A 21151-nucleotide genomic window follows, 5' to 3' on the forward strand; every position below is an offset into this window, starting at 1 on the left:
ATGGAAACCGCGAAGCCGAAACTGAGCGTAGTTCGGCGTATACTTTACGGACTTTGCGGTATCTGCGGCCCCAAAGTCAAAGTCGAAGTCTCGCCTGTTAACAACTATCACCAACCCGCGAGCCGACCTGGTACCTCCCAAAGTGGCAAAAAGAGAAAAAAACGGCCTGCAAACGTCTCAGTTCAGGAACCGGGCTCTCTAAGCCCGAGCTCCCAAAGCCCCAGGAGTGCGGACGTTCAACCACCTATGGGGGAAAATTATTACCAGAATATTCCTGCCATATTATGGGACCATTATGGTGGAAACGGTCAAAGTAATTTTTCGGGCGCTCCGGCGCCTAATATGAGCGGTGGTTATGAAACCCAAATTCCTGCGTATTGTAACGTTCCGGCAAATAATTTCGGGGAGAATCCTCCATATGAGATCATCGGTCATCCTTCATGGAATAATCAGACTCCTGCAAATAATGCTGGTTGTACTTGGGCCCACCCCCACCATGCCACTGAAATATTAGGTCAAATACCTTGGCAATCGCAGCCTAAAGACGACGGATCAATGCTTCGCCTTTTCAAAACTGTGGATGGCCGCCTAATGGATCATATTTTGAATTTCTACATCGCTCCGGACAGCGTACCGTATCAGAGCGGTTCTGATAACCCTCTCTCACCCGAGGACCCAAACCGCAAACTTTTAGACAAAAACATACCAGATTGGTGGAATTTGTTGTCGAAACAGGAATATAGGATTTCTGTTTTGCGGGCAATAATTGCTCTGGTAGTGTTAGGTGACAAAGGTATGTTGTGACTGGTCTTCATACTCAAAAATTTCTGTCCTTAAACTAATTGTTCTGAAAAACCAGCCTTCCAATCCGCTTCTCCACATAGTAACTACGACCTAGGCAATATGATAAATCGAATTGCTAAGAACACACATGACTTGACAAAATCATTTGCTCTGAAGGGATCAAATGAGGATGCACGATTGCGCAGTATGCAAGCCCTGGTTTCGGCTACTGCAGAATTATATTCCACCATCTCAGCTCAGCCCACTAGATTTGACGTGGCCTGGGGAAAACCTGGGCACGAGTCTATGTTAGACACAACGACGATGGAAGCTGTGCTGAATTCTGATCAGGCATCAAGAACTGTGCGAGCAACTGTGTTTCCAGGGCTGTTAAAGCAGTACGGTACAAATGACTTGCCATTGCCATTAGCAAAAATCCAGGTTTTATTATATTAACATTCCTCTCTTTTTCCTTCGGTTTTATTTGTATATATATTTATCTCTACCCTCAGGCAGAAACTTCGACAAGGTGTACATGCGTTGGGGTTCAGCGCAGGGCTTAGGGAATTCTTTGCATATTTTATTTTTTGTATATCACGATCCCGTCACTCCACGGGCCCCGGACGATTTTCTTTTGTATCATGAAAAGACTGCTTATGACATGATGGATTAAACGAGACTATGGGCGGTTCTTATTCTTCCTATTTTTCTTTTCTCTCTCTTTTTTTTTCTTCCCACACTGCCCTATCAATTATCCCCCCCCCCCACGCATCTAATTCAGAATTGCGTACCACTGGATCCATGAATCAGAAACACAACCTGTATCCTTATGTATTTCAGCTCAAATTTCATTCGAAACCTTCTGTGAAAATTTATGTATAAAATTGTGACCAGCCAAATAAGCAGGAAGAAATAGCCCACCAATTGCACTCCAGTAATTATCCAATACTCAAGCCCAAAGCGCATTACCCAATAACCAATACCCAGTACCCAGTACCAAACCCATCCCTCCTCCTCCCCTCAAAAGAGAAAAAACAAAACACCAAATATCCAATAAATAAAGACAGTGAAAAGAAAGAAAAAATGCAGCCCCCCGTAAAGAGAAGAAAAAAAGTACACTGATCGAAGGCATATAGAAACAGATTAAGCTTCATCCAGTATAATAAAATACTCAAACAGCACTGGCTTGTTGAAGCGCGTGCGTATTCCAAGACTCGTTCTGCGCCTCATGTGCTCCCTGAAGACCCCAGGTAACATACCAACCCGAAGCTCGAAACGCTTCATCAGATAAAGGGCCGGGATCTAGCGGCATCCGTAATGCCGAATCGAGGATAACCCTCGGCGTGCTCGGAGTCGTGTATGGGGTCACTGCCCCCGGCGTATCCTTATCGATCAGGATATACATTGGCTTGTGCTTTTCATACTTCGGAAGCGGTTCCGAGTACTCGGGCACCTCCTGCAGCTGCTGCATGGCCTGTGCTACGTACTGTAGGTTGAGGTCGATGTCGACCCTGATGCTCTGGAGGTTCTTCTCGGTCTTGAATTCCAGCTTGTTCAACTGGGACTCGATCCTGGTGAGCTTCTCGTTGGCGGCCTTTGCGTAGGCGTGGTTGCGGTTACCGACCACACAGCTATATGTTGTGGCAAGATAGGTCAGGCTCGAGTTGAAGTCCACTACAATTGTTTTAAGCCGGGCGAGCTCTCCATCCATCAGTTCCCGCTTCTGCGCATAACGCTTGAAGAAGCTGCGGCTGTTGAGGTTACTGTGGATTTGCTCGAGCTGGGTTTGAACGTTTTTGAGGTTTTTACTGAAGCCGTCCACTTTATTTCTGTACTCGTCCACATCTGCGGGCCGGAGGGTCGAGGTTTCGAAGATTGTCTTGAGGCATTTGAGTCCCTCTTCTGCGCGCATGAACTCACACTGTAGGTCTTTGAATTGATCGCCGGCGATCTCGGCCTGGGCGATCATCTCGTGCACCTTACACACAAGTGCGGCGACGGTGGTGAGGAGACCGACTGTGAGACCGACTGGATCCATTTTTGAGGATGGGGCTTAAAGGGTAAATTTTAAAAAGCCTGTTCTACAGGGCTAAGAGGGGGGAGAGAAAAGAAGAGAGTCCTGATCTACAGAGAGGAGGGGAGGGTAAATTGAGGTTATTGAGAACGGTTCGCGAACATATCCTCTATGATGGTTTCCGTACACTGAATAATGTCAGTACAGACTGGTACTGTACTATTCACTATATCCAGACACAGATCAGAAAGTGCCCTGAGGTGTGGGTGTTACCCTTTAATATAGGTATTCCCTTTTTTTTTCCACCGTTGAATATGTAGGGCATCATATGTGGTTTCATGGGCCGGGGGGCCCGTCTGTTTGCATAATGAGGACTGCTATCGCAGTAATGGAAAAAAAAGTGTCCCCAAATTTTCGACCAATGGATACCGACTCTGCGCAATCGGGGGAGCCAGGGAGGGGGAGAGTGATGATGATGATGATGGGCAAGCGCCTGCCGAATGTACCGAAGTGTTGTCCATGCTTTGCTTCGTGAACGCAAACTCACGAGGCCTCCATGCAGTCATCATCCAACTATTCCTCTCTCTCTCTCGCCTCTCCTCCCTCTCCCCGGCCTGCATGCATCTCGTGAGTCGTGCTGCTTCTCCAGAATAGAGTAGCCAGAGTAGGTATTCTACATACGGTTTTGGGATATCTGGCGAATCGTGAATAGATCTATGGCGCACTTTGTTATCCGTTGGCAGGGATTATCAGATTTTTTGGTACCACCATCATTGGCCACGTTAGCGAAAAAGGCTAAAATGACGTAGAAAATGAGGCTCAACCCAACTTTCGTTACCAGATCGAGGCAGACATATAATACTCAGTCTGCGCTAAGCGGGACTTGGCAAAATCTCAAAGCAGCAACTTGTGATTATTACCCCCTTTGGGATGCTCGTGACTACGAAAAGTTAGGGTATATTCCAACTCTGAATCATTGGAAACGGACTGCATGTGCATAGAACTTTTAGGTTTCACTACACAACTCTCTCTCGAGAATATGCAGATGCAGACATCTGTTGTCAATAACAAATTAACAATGGACGGCAGTAGCCGATTCTGGCCTACTCCTTTCCTCTACTGTGGTACTGCAGCTGCCTTACCGTGAAGGATGGCCGACACGGCGGCGACACATGATGGAGTGTTTTTCGATAAACGTCTAGAATTATCGATGCGAAATGATTTTCTGTTTACCTGTTTACCAAGGTAGTCCGGCCTTCAATCCCGGGGGTTTCATGCAAGATAGAGGAAAAATTCTACTCCACCGGCCAAGGATACATAAACCACAGGTCCGCCACGAATCAAACGAGGACAGCAGTAAACGCAAGCGCAGAACGGAATTTCTCATGCTCATAATATGATCATGCGCAGCTGTATCTACTATATTTCGAAACTCTCGGCAAATAACCTCCTGGACTATTGGAGCCCTAGCGAGTCAGTAGATAGTAGATACCACTCTACATACATGTTGATACCTTGACCAATACCGAAACTGGCGATCTGTTTTTGACGTCATTAGAAATAGATATCTACGAGTCAACTTCGACGTGTACGTGCGTGCTTCGGGCCTGGAGAAAGAAGGCTACAATTAATCAAGGGAAGCGACACCGACGGCCCCCCGCCTTCCCCGGAATCTCAGACGAGGCTCTATTCTAGGAGGTGGAAATCTCCCCCAAAAATAAAGATAGTCAAAGATCCGCCCTCCAACCCAAAAGACTTCCTCCCCTCCCTAGCACCCCGACTTTTTTTCTAGAGCACTGGGGAGACGAGAAACACTGGCCCCCATTGGGCGCTAACCCGAGCTCGCGATGCAGTGTGTAAGCCGTACTCCACTCCAGCACGTACAGTGACGTCTCAATGGGCATTGATCGAGCCAACCCACGTCAGCCAGGAACAATCTCCAATGATATTCTCCTTAGTCCGATGTTTGAAGCTCTAGGTGCAGGGATGATTGTTTTTTCTTCCCCAAGTGCATCAAGCTGATAGATAGTGAGGGGTAGCTAGACGGAGAGGGCGCTCTTCAGTGCTTATCCTCCCAATGGCGCGCCGGAGAGTAACGAACTACTCTATGTCGGTAGAGCTAGTTGTTATCGAAATTCACGGGGTGTTCAACTGTGCCTTTACGGATATCAATATCAGCCGCGAGGGCTCTTTGTTTTTGCAGGTGGGTTCCGGATGCCGACGCGACTGACCGGGGAGGCAGCTGGAGTAGTTGCCAGATAGATATCTTTCACAAGGCTCTGGGTTTTGTGGGTTTCTAGCCCTCTATTTGGTTCTACGCAAAGGTATTGTGCATATGGGGACTCGAGTGCAAAATAAATGCCCTGGTAGAAGGATTTCTCTGGGAAAACGAGGAGTGCCGGAGTGCAGAGATCATGATCTAACCGTTTCACCGTTGGTATTCTGGAATCACTCACCTCTCTGTGGGGCTACCTAGCTGGTGATACGACATTGTCACACTACACACTACACGACCATGGATTTATTTGGGACTATACGCACTAGATAGATTGACATCCGGGGCTGAGTAGTAGATCAGTCAACTACTCTACAGAAATTTAGGTAGAGTACTCTACTCTACCTAGGTTACGTAGGCTTTTTTAGAAACCTCAGTTTATTTGGAGCCTTGTACCCTACGTAACTCTACATACATGCTATCGGCCGCGGGGCGGTCTGATACCTAGTCTACCTACTCTATTTCTACATACATGTAGGTAGTGGAGTATGCACTGCGCAGCTTGTAATAGCTGTGATAGTGGGCTTGGGCTGCTCAGAGGAGTACGTAGAGTATGTACTCTATCTGAGGCTCAGTTCTGACCAATCGCAGGTGGCCCGAAATATGGAGATGGTTAAGTCCGCGGGTTTATGCGGTAGAGTACTCTAGGCCGTAGGCAGAGTACTGGAAAAGACCTGGGTGATCGAGTGGAGGGCTGTATTGAGGAGTGGAATTGGGGCTTGAGAAACGGAATTCAGGGCTTGGGAAATGGAGTTCCGAGATTGAACCTTTCCACAAAATACAAAAAATATTAGAGGAAGGTATTAGTGAAGAGTCTAGTCAGACTACTTTTAGGTCCAAAGTAGTGATGGTATTAGTGTATCAATACACTGGAACCCAGCGTTCAATCTTCCCATTCCCGTAGGGGCCATTCTTTAGCCTCTGTTCACACGTTACAAACTGTTATCATTCCAGTAGTACCCGGCAGCAGCACATTGACAGTGCTTGTTTCTTAGTAAAGCGTCAGTTCTATATTATTCTTATCATTATTATTAACTGATTACAGTACCGTAACTATAATTGTAATATTACTAAAATGTCAGTAAACACATTCAGCAGACATTGATATGTCTTCCATTACCAACCGCCCTCACATGAATAATCCTGTTCGATGCTTAGCGCTGCATTCAAAATTCGGCCCCCAAAGTCAAGTCACGTCTCTCATGCAAGAGTTCCAATCTGGACCCGGTTGCGCATTCAGCTGGATCATCACTTTTACCTTGATAAGCAGGTACGCCGTACAGGCTGCGACTCGCGAGACACTACACTAGGGTACTTTAGGTACATGTACTCTTCTCTAGAGTACTACTCTAAGCTGAATCTGCTGCACAAGTACATGTACGGCGGAGTATGTAGTTCGAACGTGACGTGGATGGTTACATAATCGATATCATATATAATCACTCGTATTTGCATCATGATCGATCACTCGATGATTGGTAGTATGGTATAGAGTGGTGGAATGGGGTTTGATAATGTTATGGGGGTTGTTGCGTTCTTCGGCATTGCGAGTTGAATATGCCGTGCGGGATGCGGGATCAGTCTTACCTACGCTTCTGGTACTGTGCATACTACCCCGCTACACACCGAAGCGGCTTCCCCGGCCCCTGCCTCTAAAAAGAAAACCCCACGGCGTGCAGATTACACCACGGCCAAATTCGCAAACTGCACTGCGGGATTGAACACGAAGGCGGACATTCCCGTACAAAAGAAAAATCCCATGCAGGGCCAAAACGCTATGCCGAACCTCCTCCTTCTCCTCCATAGATCTACCCCTTAAAACTGAACTTACCAGCACACCTGTCTTTCTGGCCCGCGATGAAAATTTCAAACTACCTCTGTGGAATGCAAGTTCTTTTCTCAACAGCTACCGACCCACGGCCCTCTCCAACCCCTCCTATGTAGCAAAACTGGGAGTATCACCTCTAACCAACACATCTACCCCTTCACCCTAGTTTGATCAACAACGCTGACGGTACAATTGCTAGACCGACGAAAAAAAAGAATAATAATCATAACGGCACTAGAGAATATAACGGCCGATTGTGTCTAAGACTATCCGCCGCCCGTGCACTATGCTGGCTTTCTCGGTCCGCTCGGGTTTGCCCGGCGGAGGGCGCGCGCCAGATGCTAAATTGCATCCCTCGGGTTTGATGAGGCGCTGACGGTATAGTATGGTATAGTCTAGTATGTGGTAGCGTACCGACAGCGAGTAGAGGGATGGGAGGAAGGAAAGGAAGGATTGAGCTGATACAAACCCTAATCCCGTATTGGCAAACTACAGCACCGGTAACGACTCTCGTCATTTCACTCGCTGGTAGCAACACGGACCACGTCTGAGGTTGAGATGTATCATAATTCGAGCCCAGCCATTCTTTCCCCGGAGGCCGATCTGAAAATTCTCCCAAGCCGCCTTACTGTGCTAACTGGTGGACATCGCTATTTCAGGCATCAAAATGTCGCCCTGAGAAAGAAATTCACTATATCCGTGCGCCATAGCGCAATGCGCATAGATGCTCATTCAATTCTCTAAACTACGAGCTGAAAAGGGTAGGTGCCTATCTATCTGCAAATTGCAGCTAGCTAGCCACCATATATCTTACGACTAGGACGCAAAACGTTATTGGATCACAGAAAATCACTCATTCTACCCGCCATCCAAGATTTCAATTAGACTATCTACACACCAGCCATCCAGCACTCTCCTAGAGTAACGTAGAGTGCAATTTCCATATATAGCACCTATTTCTGGGGTGTTATTAGGGAAGGGGAGGTGGGTCATTCCAAAGCCGGGGAACGGTCTAGATCAACCCACCAATAGCAGCCAGTCCCCCTCGGGATGATCCTGATGGGGCGGGTATAGCCGAAATGAGGTATCGGCGAGATGGGCCAATAATTGATGGAATCTACATATTCGTAGCAACCACGGACGATAGTTTTGGATGCCTTTTTATGTGTGGCGCTTGGAGAGGGCGGTTATGTGGTTGTGTTTTGGAGATCATATCCCGGTTGCCGGAGTGTTTGGATGAAGAACTTTGGCTCTCCATATATCTCAGGGTATCGATCTAGTTTTTGAGAAAACCTCGGGGCTGGGAGTATTGCCAAGGAGGTGAGCCCGGTACTGGCTGGTATCGGAGTATCTAGCAGGCCGGAAAGGAGTTATGATTGGTGCGGAGTTTCTTCCCTCCTACTCGTTGAACGGAGAGGTTTATTTTATGGGTTTTATGGGCCACGGGTATTTCTGGGTTATGGTCATCTGGATTATCGGGCATAAATTTTATGATTTCCTCTCATTACCGAGGGCGTTATTCATAAGACTATATATTTACATAATCGACTAGCAGAAATTTCGCAAGGTAAGGTGATGCCTGGGAGGGTGGGTACCGTAGAATATATTTTCGTACTGGATTTCTGGATTCCTTTAGGCCTCTGGCTCCTATATGCATATGTGTGATAGACGGCACGCTTGCTGGGGCATTGGATGCAAAATATTTGTTAAAAGTCTCCTGGCCTCTAGGGAAAAAGTAGGTGAAGACACCTGATTAAAAAAAAATATTCTGAGCCTTTATACCTTGAAGGCGAGTCGACTAGAGTATGTAGTACCGCATCTCATAGATACAGGATAAAACATGGATATCATGATTGATAAAGTACGTTTAAAAGCCTAGACAATAGGGTTACGGCTAGGATTTCAGAAAATCGGGGGTTTAGGTGTGAACTTTACTCACACAATTCACAATCAAGCAATAATATACCTGAAATTTAGACTTTGAGCGTCCATTTCCATATCTCTACTCCGTCCCAGTCCTCTTTTTCCCACTTGACTCCAGCGGATTCCAGGCACTTAGTCAACCGCGCATCTGGGATCCTTCTACAATCGAATCCCTCTTTCTTTGCCAGTTCCAGGGCATACTCAATAACCTCCGGATCCCTTCTCTCTAACGCCACAAACACAGGCGGACACCTCCTCCCCTTCTTCGAAGTCACCGACAACGCCTTCATAGTCCTCACCAACGGCGCCACCAATTCCTTGACATAAAGCGTATCCGCCGTCACCACAACATCAAAACATGGACTGATACCATTACAATCCTCTGTTGTTGTGGTTACTCTCGGCGGCGCAATAGAAACCTCCCCTCCCCAATCCCACTCCTCGGGCGCCACAAACCAATCCAACTCCCTCACCATGACCCCGCCGCCGCCCCAGGCCCTAACACGCTCCTCGTTGGCCCTGACATTACCCGCCAGCACCGCGTCAACCACAACCCCCAGATCCGTGGCCACGACCTCGAAGCCGAGCATAGCAAGCACGTTCGCTGTGAGCCCCACACCGGCGCCTAGGTCGATCGCGCGTAACTGCTTGGCGTTGCGCGGTGGCTTGGAACCAGCGCCATATAGCTCGAGTAGATAGACGGCGAGCACCTGTGCGCCGAGCCAGAGCGTGGAGCCCGTGGTGGTCTGGGTCGTGTCAGATTGTGTTAGGTCGAGGACTAGGGGTGTTGGGAGGACGGGGTAGTGGAGGAGCGGTTCATGCTTGGTTTCGTGGGCGGGGAGCGGAGACATAGGTGCGGTGCGGGGCGGCGGTAATGGGGGTTTTGTTGTTGGGGTTGGGGTTAAAGAAGCTTTCTTGGCTGGGGTGGGGAGATCCCGGGGGTTGGGAACCCTGGTCCTTAGTGTGGTGGGGGGGGGGGGGGCGTTGCTGCGGTCTTGGTTGATGTGCCAAGGCTTGGGAGTTCTTTGGAGGACCCACATGGGGAGGGCTTTTGGAATTCGATGGTGGGATTAAAAAGGGTGATGTCGAGAAGAAACATCGGGGAATGGCCAAGGACTAAGGACGAGATGAAAATTTTCTGGTGAAATACAAGTAGTTAATTACGGTATCTACCATAGGCCTAGCTAGGTAATGGAATACTCATATTGTGACAATACCGGTAGTTAAGATCGATCTAGGCACTATGTACAATAGGAACAGTATCATTGGCCTAATTGATAGGAGGAAGTTTACTCTCAAATACTTTAGTGAGTTCGTCCCACGTTCTTGATCACCACTACCTCTTCGCCGTTTGTTTGATTGATCCTTCTTTAATTCCCCGTGTTTCAAAATATCTGTATCCTCGGTCTATAGTCTTGGTGGATGTGCAGTTCGATCTATTCTAGGGATGATCATGAGATTATATTCTTTTCTACGATGTGGAATAACACGTTGCGATAATCGGGAGTCAATCTCAAATTTCGGTATCGATTCAGTATGACTTCCTCATCCACCGCAGTACTGGGACGATGAAACCTTTTTGATCTCTAGCGAGAAAGTAGTACATGCACGTGCACAAGGCAAACTCACACCTTATTTATTTGGGACTTCAAGGCTCCTGTCAAGTATGTACATGTATGTAAGACGTACGTTGTCTCAATCAATGATTAGAATTAACCAGCATGTCATCAACTCTATCAGTCGAGCCACACTGACATAATATTGACTAGACCGCAGTGTTATAATCTAGACTAGACCTATATAACTAGCTAGACTCTTAAACCTCTAATAAACCATCCTCGCTTGTGTTCATCTTGTGACCGAAGAGAATAGAACGTCACACAGTTGTACAACATGCTGCTGCCTAGGCCTACTAAATGATCTACTCTACGATAGGGAGTTGTCACCCATCGCTTTATATTATCCAAACACACATATATATAAATGCTGGTTCGATAAACGACATACTATAATTTCTCGCTATATGCCGGCCACATCATTCTTGATATAGAGATATTTCTCTGCAAGATAGGATCGATATGCAACTAGATGTATAGGTAGAAACTCTTGGACCAGTGTTGCCAATTACAGCAACTTCTGACTGGGTATTTTCTGTGTTCTTCAAAGTCAATGCTATGCTTGACGTAGCTTCATATACTCTTTCTGCGGTCAATATGTGTCATTCAAGGATAACACCCCTGGATCAACGATTCTCAAACTACATATATGAATTAAAAGGAGGTCCTCCAAGAGATTCATAACCGGCGAAGCGTCTTTTGGAAGGTCATTTAACAAGAGGCATGGCTAAGAAACAGTCACGTTAGTTTGGATTCCATCTTCTAACTCTTGGATTTATGTAGTGTGAATGGGGCTAACTCAAACGTTTGGTATCTCTTGACGAGATTTCAGAAGTTCTCAAGATAGATCACTATAAGTTATGGCAACACTTCGGCTTGTTCCGATCTGTCTAACCATGAACCCGGGCAATAAAATTTGTCATAATTATTTTTTTCTCCTCTTCAACTGCCATTAATCAATCTGGAAGGTCACAAAGGCTCGCTCAGTACAAGGCGTACTAGTGGGTAGGCAACAAGTACCGGCCAATGCAAACTTTGAGAGTAAACTTTTTGTCAGTGACTATACATCGTCAAGCGTGCGTATCGATTGGTGGGAGGTGTCCGGCACTTAGATGTATTGCCTATCTAGAGTAAGTACATACATATTAATGCATGTCGTTTGGCAGTTTGAATCACTAGAGAATTTTCAATGAGAGGAAGGTGATACAGAGGTGAGGGCTCTGCTAACACGCTTTAGGGAATCCAAGTATTTCGGCTCCATATGATATCCTCGTAAATCTGGGGTTAATTTAATATAACCATAAATACTCGCTCGGTAACTTCTAGGATCCGGGTGCCTATGCGGCGGAAGGAAAGTCAGGCTCAAGGCTAAAGTGGCACCTCGTGTATGCCTGCATAACTTTAATTCATCCATGCCTTGCACCCACGGGGTCTGTCTGGTTTATACACACATGTCTCTCATAGTCGAGACTCGAGCTCACGCTTCCATGCCATAGAGGAAATACGAGCCGTTCTAGCACGGTGTTTAGTTTCAGTATGATCATCGGGCAAACGGATCATCTACGTGCGGAGCCTGTATTGCTGCAAGGGGACCAATATGTTATCGGTGATTTTAAATCGGATCTGCCTCAGCTACTAAAGCTAGTTTGGGCCTTGCCTGACGTGATATCACTCGAAACTCTAATTTCATGATCCCCCACATAGATATCCGACTACAGGGCACATAAGCTGGACATGTGTACTGTGTGTGTGTGCGGGTCGGTTTTCGTTCCACGAGGTCGATCGAAGAGGTCGGGACCGAAAATGAGCCACCGGGAAATTCATTTGATCCGAATCCCTGAATCTTCCGGTCTTACTTTCTCACAAGCCAGCTGAAGGTCCACAAATAATATTATAACGCGATGGACATATAGGTTAAGTGTATGCATGTGCACCCCACTTATACAGTGACTACAAGTTGACAGTACTTTTGAAGGGATACTCTCCTTTGCAAACCCCAATCTCCCCCTAGCTAACAGGGATATACCTGCTTCGGCTACCACAGGTCGTACAAAAAAATGATGCGCATGAACTGGCTCCCGCTCAACTTACCGAGAATGCCCTAAGTAGTGCTCTAGAAGTGGAGATAGGGGGTTATGAGATGGGAATAATGATTCAAAGATGCTTGACGGTGGAGATCTAGGTAGTCACACTGTGATACTATTGATATATTGTGGCGTAAGTGAAACACAACTACCCTACCCTATGGCCAAACATGTATGTAGAGTACTCCGCTCAACCTATTTTCAAGTCATGCAGTCAGTTGGTTTTAATTTTTACAACTTGATTGCAGGAACTTTACGCAGGGACAGTGTATCACCACGGAAGGGCCGATTAGCGAGAAATGCCTAGCTGAAGGTCGTGTTTTATATTTAGCCTAGATCTGCATATACTTAGAGTAGTATCAAATATACAGCTTGATCAATTGAGCTTCGGTGATATGTGAGGGGGAGTATTGCCAAGGACACGGTAGTATACGATTTTTTCAAATAACTACGCTACAAGTACTTATCAGTACTTAACTACCTGTATGTAAACTGCCGCCGCAATAATACATGTGGGGTTTAATAGCTATAACATTCATGTAATATACAAATATCACACCTTGTCTTGAATGGTACAACTAACACTCAGCATGACCTGAATTATTAGCTAGGCTGGCTTATCCAAATAGAGAGATCGAGACTTCACAGTTCTGTCACTACACGTGCGGACATGTACCGCTCAATTCTCAGGGGGAGAAGTACAGCATTTATCTACATGGGGAAAAAAAAAAAAAAAGGCCTTTTGAAAAACGCTCCAAACCTGAATACACCTAGATATCTAGCTATTAACTACAATATCGCCGGCAAGAGAGAGTCGAGAGTCGAGAGTCCAGGGTCGAGAAAGAGAGAGAGAGATTGATCAGACATGACTGAGACATTCGCCACTTCAGCCTACCGCACCGCCGCCACCAGCACCCATCTGGGCATCTTCGTATCCAGAGATCCTCGTGCACCGCATGCAGGTACTAATAACTCGCCTCACCATCACCACCACCACCACCGGACAGGGCCTGTCTGTAAAGAGTACCGGCTACTAAGAAGCTGGGCCTTCAACTACTAATGAAGCACTTCCAAATCAAGATAGTCGACCTATTTCAAAGATAGTGAAGCCACTGGCGCTTTCCGTGCCGGCTCGGATCCCCACTCTTCATTCCATTTCTTCTGATGAGGAGAGTTTTTTGGTAGTACCATCATCCCACAGCTCGCATCATGGGACGAAAGTGAATCTAGAATCTCATCATCCGCCATACTAATCATGATCAACCAAAACGCCAAAAATTAAAGGTCAGAGGTCGTTTAAACTCTGATTCAGATGTAATGATTTTTAAGGTTGTGCCCGGAAAATGGGGCTGAATCATGTTGGTAGCCAAATGGAGAAAGCATCTCCTATTGAACGTAGGCCGGTGCCACGAAAAAAAATAAAAAAAATAAATGATTGGAAATAGTAAACAACATGTTTCTAGCCATCTAGTTAGCAGATCGAGAGCGACGTCCCGTAAGGCAAGGGCAAGGTAAGGCAAAGGGTACCTTTCCCTTCTTGAAGATCGAGGGAGATGCATAAGGCAGTCGAGGCGTTAAGTCTTTCCCCCCTTATGCCCCCTCCCCTGAAGCGGTCTGGTCTCGTGAACCACATTATCTCTCGCGAAAAGATGGCATCTCTGCGGTTAGCTAGCTAGCTCGTGGCATGCACATGTACAGACTTGATTTATATCACTGCCTGGGCATTATGGGGGCCCTGTGAAGAAATCGGCGGTGGGGGGATATCCGAAGAGAATTCATAGCAAAACTCCTATCTTCATAGGTCTCGGATTTGATATATAAACCCCCTTCAGCTTCCTCTGGGAGTTCTTCTAACCAGTCAGCCAGAGTTCAAGAGCTCCATTCCTTCATTGGTACCTATCGGTTTATATACTCAACTTATCACGATGCTTCGCAACATCGCCCTCGTCGCTGCTCTCTTCGCAAGCACTCTCTCTGCCCATCCCCTCGAGGCAGTGAAGGAAAAACGTGGGGATGATGACTGGGTCAGTCCCACCTATACCCGCATTTTCCGTAAGTTATCAATCACAAGTGATCACTCGTTCCTCTACTAATTGGCCATATTATAGAGGATCCTCTCGTCATACCAACACAGTTGCAACCTTTGACAACCTACACCAATGCCACAACTGGCGAGACCTTTGAATTTTTCCAAATTACCATTGATGACTTCACACAGCAAGTCTACCCAGGCCGCCAGCCTGCGGATCTGCAGGGATACAATGGGCAAGTTCCGGGGCCCTTGATCAAGACGACTGTAGGTAGAAGATCAGTGGTTAGATTTATCAATAACGTGGCAAAGCCCGCGAGTATCCATCTTCATGGGTCGCCGAGCAGGCCGGTTTTTGACGGTATGTATCAACTTGGTATATCTAATGTAGTAAGGACATAGTGCTAATTGGATTGTTGCTTTTAGGGTGGGCGGAAGATACTATTGCAACAGGGCAGTACAAGGATTATGTTTATCCTAACTACTCACCGAGGACTTTGTGGTATCATGATCATGCTGTTCGTAAGTATTCGTTCTCTTCCCTACTTGGTTTTTAACCAACTGGGTGAATATGCATATGTACTAACTTATTCGGGTAGATATTACCGCCGAAAACGTTTTTCATGGCCAAGCGGGTATGTCTAAATACCTTTTTAGTATCTGATGCAGAATCGAAGCTAATAAATGAATAGGATTTTACATCGTTTCGGACCCTGCCCAGGAAGCTGCACTTGCACTCCCCCAGGGTGTTTACGACATCCCATTGTTGATCGTCGACAAGATCTATCGAAGTAACGGCAAAACGCTTTCTCCAGCCACGGAAGACGACAGTAAATCTCTCTCCCTCTCTCTTTTATGAGGAAGATCATAGTGGTTAATGTGACTTAGGTTACTATGGCGATGTCATCCACGTTAACGGCGTCCCATGGCCCTTCCTCAATGTTGAGCCCCGCAAATATCGTTTCCGTCTACTCGATGGCAGTACCAGCCGCTCCTACAAAATGAGCATTGAGACCTCTTCTGGCGCCAAAGTTCCCATGAAGGTTATCGCTACTGACGCTGGTTATGTCGAGAACCCTGTCAATACTAACACCTTGATTCTCGCTATCGCTGAACGTTGGGAAATTGTTGTCGATTTCTCTTCATATGCTGGGAAGAATCTCACAATGAAGAACGCTCGTGACTTCAGCAGAAATGAGGACTACGCGCAGACCAATAAGATCATGCAGTTTAGAGTTGGAACCACTGTGTCTTCGACTGCCGGTAATGGAGCTGTGCCATCAACTCTGGTCGATCTGAACTTTCCGGCGAACACTGGAACGATCGATAGACACTTCAAGTTTGAGCGTACCAACGGCGAATGGAGGATCAACGGGCTTGGATTTGCGGATGTTGCCAACCGTATCCTTGCTAAGCCAAACGCTGGTGCGGTGGAAGTGTGGGAGTTAGAGAATAGCTCTGGTGGATGGGCTCACCCGATTCATATCCATTTGATCGACTTCAAGGTCCTTACCAGGAACGGGAGAGGGGTGGAGCCGTATGAATCGTCCGGTTTCAAGGTAAGATCTGCATTCTCTATTTCATGTATGTATGATTCTAACCAGGAGTCTTAGGATGTTGTCTTCCTTGACGAGAATGAGACTGTGACAGTGATTGCCAGATACCACCCATGGACTGGACAGTACATGTGTAAGTTTTACCCATCTATCTATACCTCAAACGTTCGACCATGCTTACTTCTGAAATAGTCCACTGCCATAACACTGTCCATGAAGATCAAGACATGATGGCTGCCTTTGATGTCGGCAACACCAAGGCCGTGCCTGCCCAGGGAGACCAGTTCTCGGACCCTATGAACCCTACCTTCAGGGCTAGTGCCTACACTGGTACTAACGTTGCTCAACTCATGTCGGAGCGTCTGCCCTACTTTGCGGGTCTCGACATCTACTCGCAGATGCCTGTGTAATCGGTTAGGACTGTGTTTCTGGTTTGGGGGCTTGGGGCTTGGTGCTTGGGGCCGGTACATATGTTACTCGTAGTTGATTATTTTCTTTTTTTCCTTTGGTTATATGATGTAATTGTATATGTGCGCCTTAATTCAATGAAGAGTGTGAATGGAAAATATGTTTTCACAGACAGCCAAATCAGTGCATATCTTCGGTCGAGACTACATGTAGCTGTCACGATCAACAGGTGCGGGTGGTGGTAATAGTAGTGATGATATTAGGAGAAAAGTATAAGAAAGGGGATAAGAAGGAGGATAAGAAGGAGGATAAGATAGAGGTAGGTAAGGAGGATAACGATAAGGATAAGGATAAGGAGTACGAGAAAGAGAAAGAAACACATCCAGCCAACACTGAGCTTGTGTGACCCGCGAGGACAAGGGTCCTTATTTTCTTACCTCAAGTACACGTTCTCGATAACATAAAGGACAATACATGTAGTCCAATAGAGCAATGAGCCTCAAGAACACTATCTGTTCTTGTCTCGAGGACTTTCAAGGACAGATAGAATATGCGTTTTATTTTTAAAGAAATACCATTTTGGCTAGGATAGGCAGGGGTATGAAAATGCCATGCGCAAATATCCGTCACTGGGGAGCAACCCTACGGTACCAGTGCAGTGTCAAAATCCTTCCTCCCTTAAGTTGACGGCCATCCTGTCAGTGGGATTGGTGCTGATAACGGTGCATCATCCTGCAAAAGCCTAGGGCACTCATCTAGAAAATTCGGCTGTTCCCGCTCAAAGCCATAGCGGAAACTTATTATCGAGGCACGTACAGGAAGTATGTTTTCTAAGCTTGCACACATCGGAACGTATTCCTGCAAGTACTTGGCACTACATATAGCTACTAGGAATTCGAATACTATGTGTTTAGTCAAGTCACAAACCATCACTCGACAAATCAGTCTTGGCGCACATTGGTGATTTCTGGTGATCCAACAAATATTTCCGTACGTACGTTACTGGTAAAACGAAAAAGAAGAAGAAAAAAACGGAGCTGGTGCAGGCAGCTGTGGGGAATGTACATAAGCCCCCCTTCTAGTATCAGCACAACATGATCTAGCAGTGCATCACCAGAAAGGACTACTCTTACCCAACTTCACAATCTTTCATTCAATCTACAATCTACAAAAATCTCTCCCATCTATAACAAGTTCCACCTGACAAGATGTGCACCCGCTATCCCACCGCAAATATCTCCTTCATCTGCTTCCCCAATACAAGCTTCCCCTGCCTCTGGGCCCACTGCACCCAAGTCTTCAACACCCCCATCGAGCTCGACGTACGTCCCTCCCCCCCTCCCCCCCTCCCCCCTCCCCCTTCCTCCCCACCACTACCACCCACTCACCCCTCCCCTCCCCTACAGGCCCACCTCCACACCATCCACCATACGCAACAAGTCCGCCGCGTCACCGCGCTCAACCGCCACCTCGCCGACGGGCGCCCCGAGCTACGCCACCACCGCTGCCGCTTCGGCACCTGCAGCTCTGGCACCGGCACGCACTTCGCCACCGCCGACGCGCTCTCCGACCACCTGTCCGAGTTCCACGCGGGGAAGAAGCACTACCTGTGTCTGGCGTGCGCGCAGCGGTTCGTGAGCTACTGCGAGATGGAGGACTGGGGGCATCAGGGGTGGCATGTGGCGCTGATGGTGAGGGGGGGGGAGGTGCATGTGGCGTGGAGGGTGGCGGTGGAGGAGAGGGGGAGGTGGGTTGTGTGGGAGGGGGATGGGGCGTAGGTTGGTGGTTGGAGAGTTGGGGAGATGGATTGGGGTCTGGTGGGGATTTACTGGTTTGTCGGAAGATTTCCAGGAAAAAGTTATCTAAGAATCGAGTTCCCTGTCATGTCAAACTTCTAACTCTAACTATACCTGTAATGAGGTATAGAAAAGGTGTATAGCTTACATTACTTCTAGATTTAGATCGGCCCTTGTATCTTTCGATATGTACTCGTGTGCGGCCCTGCGCGATTGTCCGTAGTTAGATCTGAGTCTATACCCCCTCAAAACAAAGCTCTAGTAGCATATTAAATCTGTTCTACCACCCATCCAGTTCCCTAGGCCTACAAGTAGCTCTATATCGGGAAATCCAGATCTCCAATCCAATGCGTGGGCGGCCGTGATTACAGCGTTAAACAACCCACAGTACATCGTACCATGCAACGCATATTATATACAACAAAACATGCGTCACCCACTATAAGGTACCCGCTATCACTCGTAGCAACCCATCGCAGCAGTTCTTGTTATATACCGTTTCACTACAAGTACATGTCTGTAGCTCGGACCTTATCCTAGGCTATCTGTACTTTTGCATCAGAGGTAGTTTGCCCCAAAACCGTGACTGCATGCATAAAGAGAAAGATTTCACTCTCTACTCATTAGTCCACACAACGCCCCCGCTTCTCTACTCTACCCCCAAGCCCACCCTCAAAAACATGACAAACCCGTGGACAATCCAGCGCATATATGGACCTACCACAATACCACCTAAACCCTAGCCCATAGTATAACGAGTGATACACCATGACCGACCACCATTCTCCCACTCTACCACTGAAACAGAAGCAACGAAGGACAATGGATACTGCCACGCCAGATATTACCGTTGAAATACACTAGAATTGGCGCACCTACGTACATACAAAGGACCGCAAAAGCAGCAGATAAAAAAAGCAACAAAAGGAGTTGGCCACCCCACGAGACACAGTCTGTACACTTGACTACATGTAAGGAAGGGAATGATGACGCATTTGTGGAGGGGCGAGATGAGAGGAGAGAAGTGAGCAATAGATAACCACCCAAAGAACTAACTTACGGAGAGGAGGAGAAAACACAAGCACAAAAAAGCAGCGAAAAACCAGAAGCAAGAAATAAAGAGAGCAAGATAAACCACCCCCCCCAATCCACCCCCTTCTAAACCCTCTCCCACTCCCCCTCACTCACACTCCCACTCCCCCCCGCACTCCCCCCATTCCCCCCCCCATTCCCCACCACCCTCCCCCCTCCTCCTTCCCCACCCCACCCCAGCACCACAACCCAACCACCACCCCACCACCCACTCCGGTGCCCACCTCCCCAGCACCTCATACACCACACTCCCGCCGCCCACATACACCACCTCCCTCGGCACCCCACACGTCAACGCCTCTGCCACCGCCCTATGCAACTCCCTCAACGGGCTCCCCCTCACCCCACCCCCCGCGCCCCCCGCCCGCATCGCCGCATACCCCCTCGCATACGCCGCCCTCGCCCCGGCGCCCACCCAAGTATATCCGCCCTCGCCGCATTCAGCAGCTGCACCCCCTTGCCCCCTCCGGGCATCGCCGCAGCGGTATCAAACGTGCCCAGCTTCATCAAACACACACTCACCGCCGAGGGCGCCAGCTCGCGGCGGAGGCTCGCCGCAATGCCATGGAGCGCTGCCACGGCTGCGCACTCTGGGGCATGGAACGGCGGCGAGAGCGGGGGGATTATGTTGGGTGTGCAGAGGATGATGCGGGCGTGGGTCTCGCAGATGGGGCGGAGGAGGAGCTTGGTGGTGAGGATGGGGGAGAGGAGCTTTAGGTTTAGGGTGTCGGACCAGTATTCGAGGGGGAGGGTCTCGAGGGGGCCGGTGGGGTAGGAGGTGGTCGGGAGGAGGATGAGGCCGCTGAAGTGCAGGCGGTGTGGATGTGCGCCCGGGAAGGAGGGGATGGGCGTGGTGAGGTAGGTGTGGAACTTTTCGATTGCGGATTGGGACGAGTCGGGCTGGTGGTCGGGGTGTTTGTGTCAGTATTATGTATCGGCATCATATATCGCGGAGCACTGGAATAGGCTGGGAAACAAAAAGCGGACAGAACAGAGCAGAACGGAGCAGAGAAAGATTTTTACAGACATCCAAAATATCGATATTCAACGGCCTGACATCGGCGCGGCCTTCATTAATCACCACCTGCTCATCCTCCACCGTGCTAACAGCTACAAACACAATGAACCCCCTTCTGTCCAAATCCAGCGCCAGACTCCTCGCCACCGGATCATGCGGCGACCCCGCCAGCACTAACCACACACACCCCCACGGCCCCATCAGCCCTATCCAACAAAAAGGAGCAAAACAGGCAAAAAAAAAAAACTAACCCACAACCTCCTTCCTCCCGCCGTCCGCCGCCTTGCGCGCCCGTCTTCCTGCGCGCCGGCGCTGCTTGCGCTTCCCGTACACCCACGCGCCGATTCCGACGCCCGTTGCGACAACGATGCCGACGGCCCACTTGTTGTCCTTCACCCACCGCCCCATGCCCGCTCTGGGGATGATTCGTGCCAGTGGGGGCGGCGGCGGCGGTGGCGGTGGGCGGGCGGCTTCGGGGAGCCAGGGGGTTGAGGAGAGCGTCTCGCGGATGAGCGTGGCGGCGAGGTCGGCTTGGCGGTCGAGCATGTCGGCGGCGGTGAAGAGCTGGGACTTGAGTGTCCAGGCGAGGTTTGTGAGCTGCTCTTGCAGTTGGTCGGCCATTGTAGATGGGGTTGAGGTGTTTTCTCTTTTGAGGGTTTGATTGCTGATGGACTGTGGTGGTGTTTGTTGTAGTTGGTCAATGGATGAGTGGGATGAGTGAGTGACGTT

The 21151-nt window shown here is 48.3% G+C and overlaps 6 protein-coding genes across 6 annotated transcripts; 3 read left to right on the forward strand and 3 right to left on the reverse strand.

Annotated features, from left to right (window-relative positions):
- LAJ45_07664 (uncharacterized protein) lies at positions 1 to 1239 on the forward strand (the record flags this gene model as incomplete). Its single annotated transcript, XM_046117220.1, has 2 exons — positions 1 to 793; positions 860 to 1239. 2 exons carry the CDS (start codon positions 1 to 3, stop codon positions 1237 to 1239), a joined length of 1173 nt encoding a protein of 390 aa, XP_045969516.1.
- Positions 1240 to 1954: 715 nt separating this feature from the next.
- Positions 1955 to 2821, reverse strand: LAJ45_07665 (uncharacterized protein; the record flags this gene model as incomplete). The annotated part of the gene is made up of 1 exon (XM_046117221.1): positions 1955 to 2254. The coding sequence occupies one exon, from the start codon at positions 2252 to 2254 to the stop codon at positions 1955 to 1957; it is 300 nt and encodes a 99-aa protein (XP_045969517.1).
- A 6052-nt stretch (positions 2822 to 8873) lies between these two features.
- Positions 8874 to 9674, reverse strand: LAJ45_07666 (uncharacterized protein; the record flags this gene model as incomplete). The annotated part of the gene is made up of 1 exon (XM_046117222.1): positions 8874 to 9674. The coding sequence occupies one exon, from the start codon at positions 9672 to 9674 to the stop codon at positions 8874 to 8876; it is 801 nt and encodes a 266-aa protein (XP_045969518.1).
- A 4774-nt stretch (positions 9675 to 14448) lies between these two features.
- LAJ45_07667 (uncharacterized protein) lies at positions 14449 to 16518 on the forward strand (the record flags this gene model as incomplete). The annotated part of the gene is made up of 8 exons (XM_046117223.1): positions 14449 to 14575; positions 14632 to 14913; positions 14979 to 15074; positions 15152 to 15187; positions 15245 to 15382; positions 15441 to 16111; positions 16166 to 16241; positions 16301 to 16518. 8 exons carry the CDS (start codon positions 14449 to 14451, stop codon positions 16516 to 16518), a joined length of 1644 nt encoding a protein of 547 aa, XP_045969519.1.
- A 1206-nt stretch (positions 16519 to 17724) lies between these two features.
- On the forward strand, positions 17725 to 18294 carry LAJ45_07668 (uncharacterized protein; the record flags this gene model as incomplete). Its single annotated transcript, XM_046117224.1, has 2 exons — positions 17725 to 17838; positions 17923 to 18294. 2 exons carry the CDS (start codon positions 17725 to 17727, stop codon positions 18292 to 18294), a joined length of 486 nt encoding a protein of 161 aa, XP_045969520.1.
- A 1449-nt stretch (positions 18295 to 19743) lies between these two features.
- Positions 19744 to 21043, reverse strand: LAJ45_07669 (uncharacterized protein; the record flags this gene model as incomplete). The annotated part of the gene is made up of 3 exons (XM_046117225.1): positions 19744 to 20304; positions 20432 to 20595; positions 20674 to 21043. The coding sequence occupies 3 exons, from the start codon at positions 21041 to 21043 to the stop codon at positions 19744 to 19746; spliced, it is 1095 nt and encodes a 364-aa protein (XP_045969521.1).
- Between the last annotated feature and the right edge of the window lie 108 nt (positions 21044 to 21151).

Source organism: Morchella importuna (genome assembly GCF_003444635.1).
Source record: "Morchella importuna strain M04M26 chromosome Unknown Morimp01GS025, whole genome shotgun sequence".
Lineage (NCBI taxonomy): Eukaryota > Fungi > Ascomycota > Pezizomycetes > Pezizales > Morchellaceae > Morchella > Morchella importuna.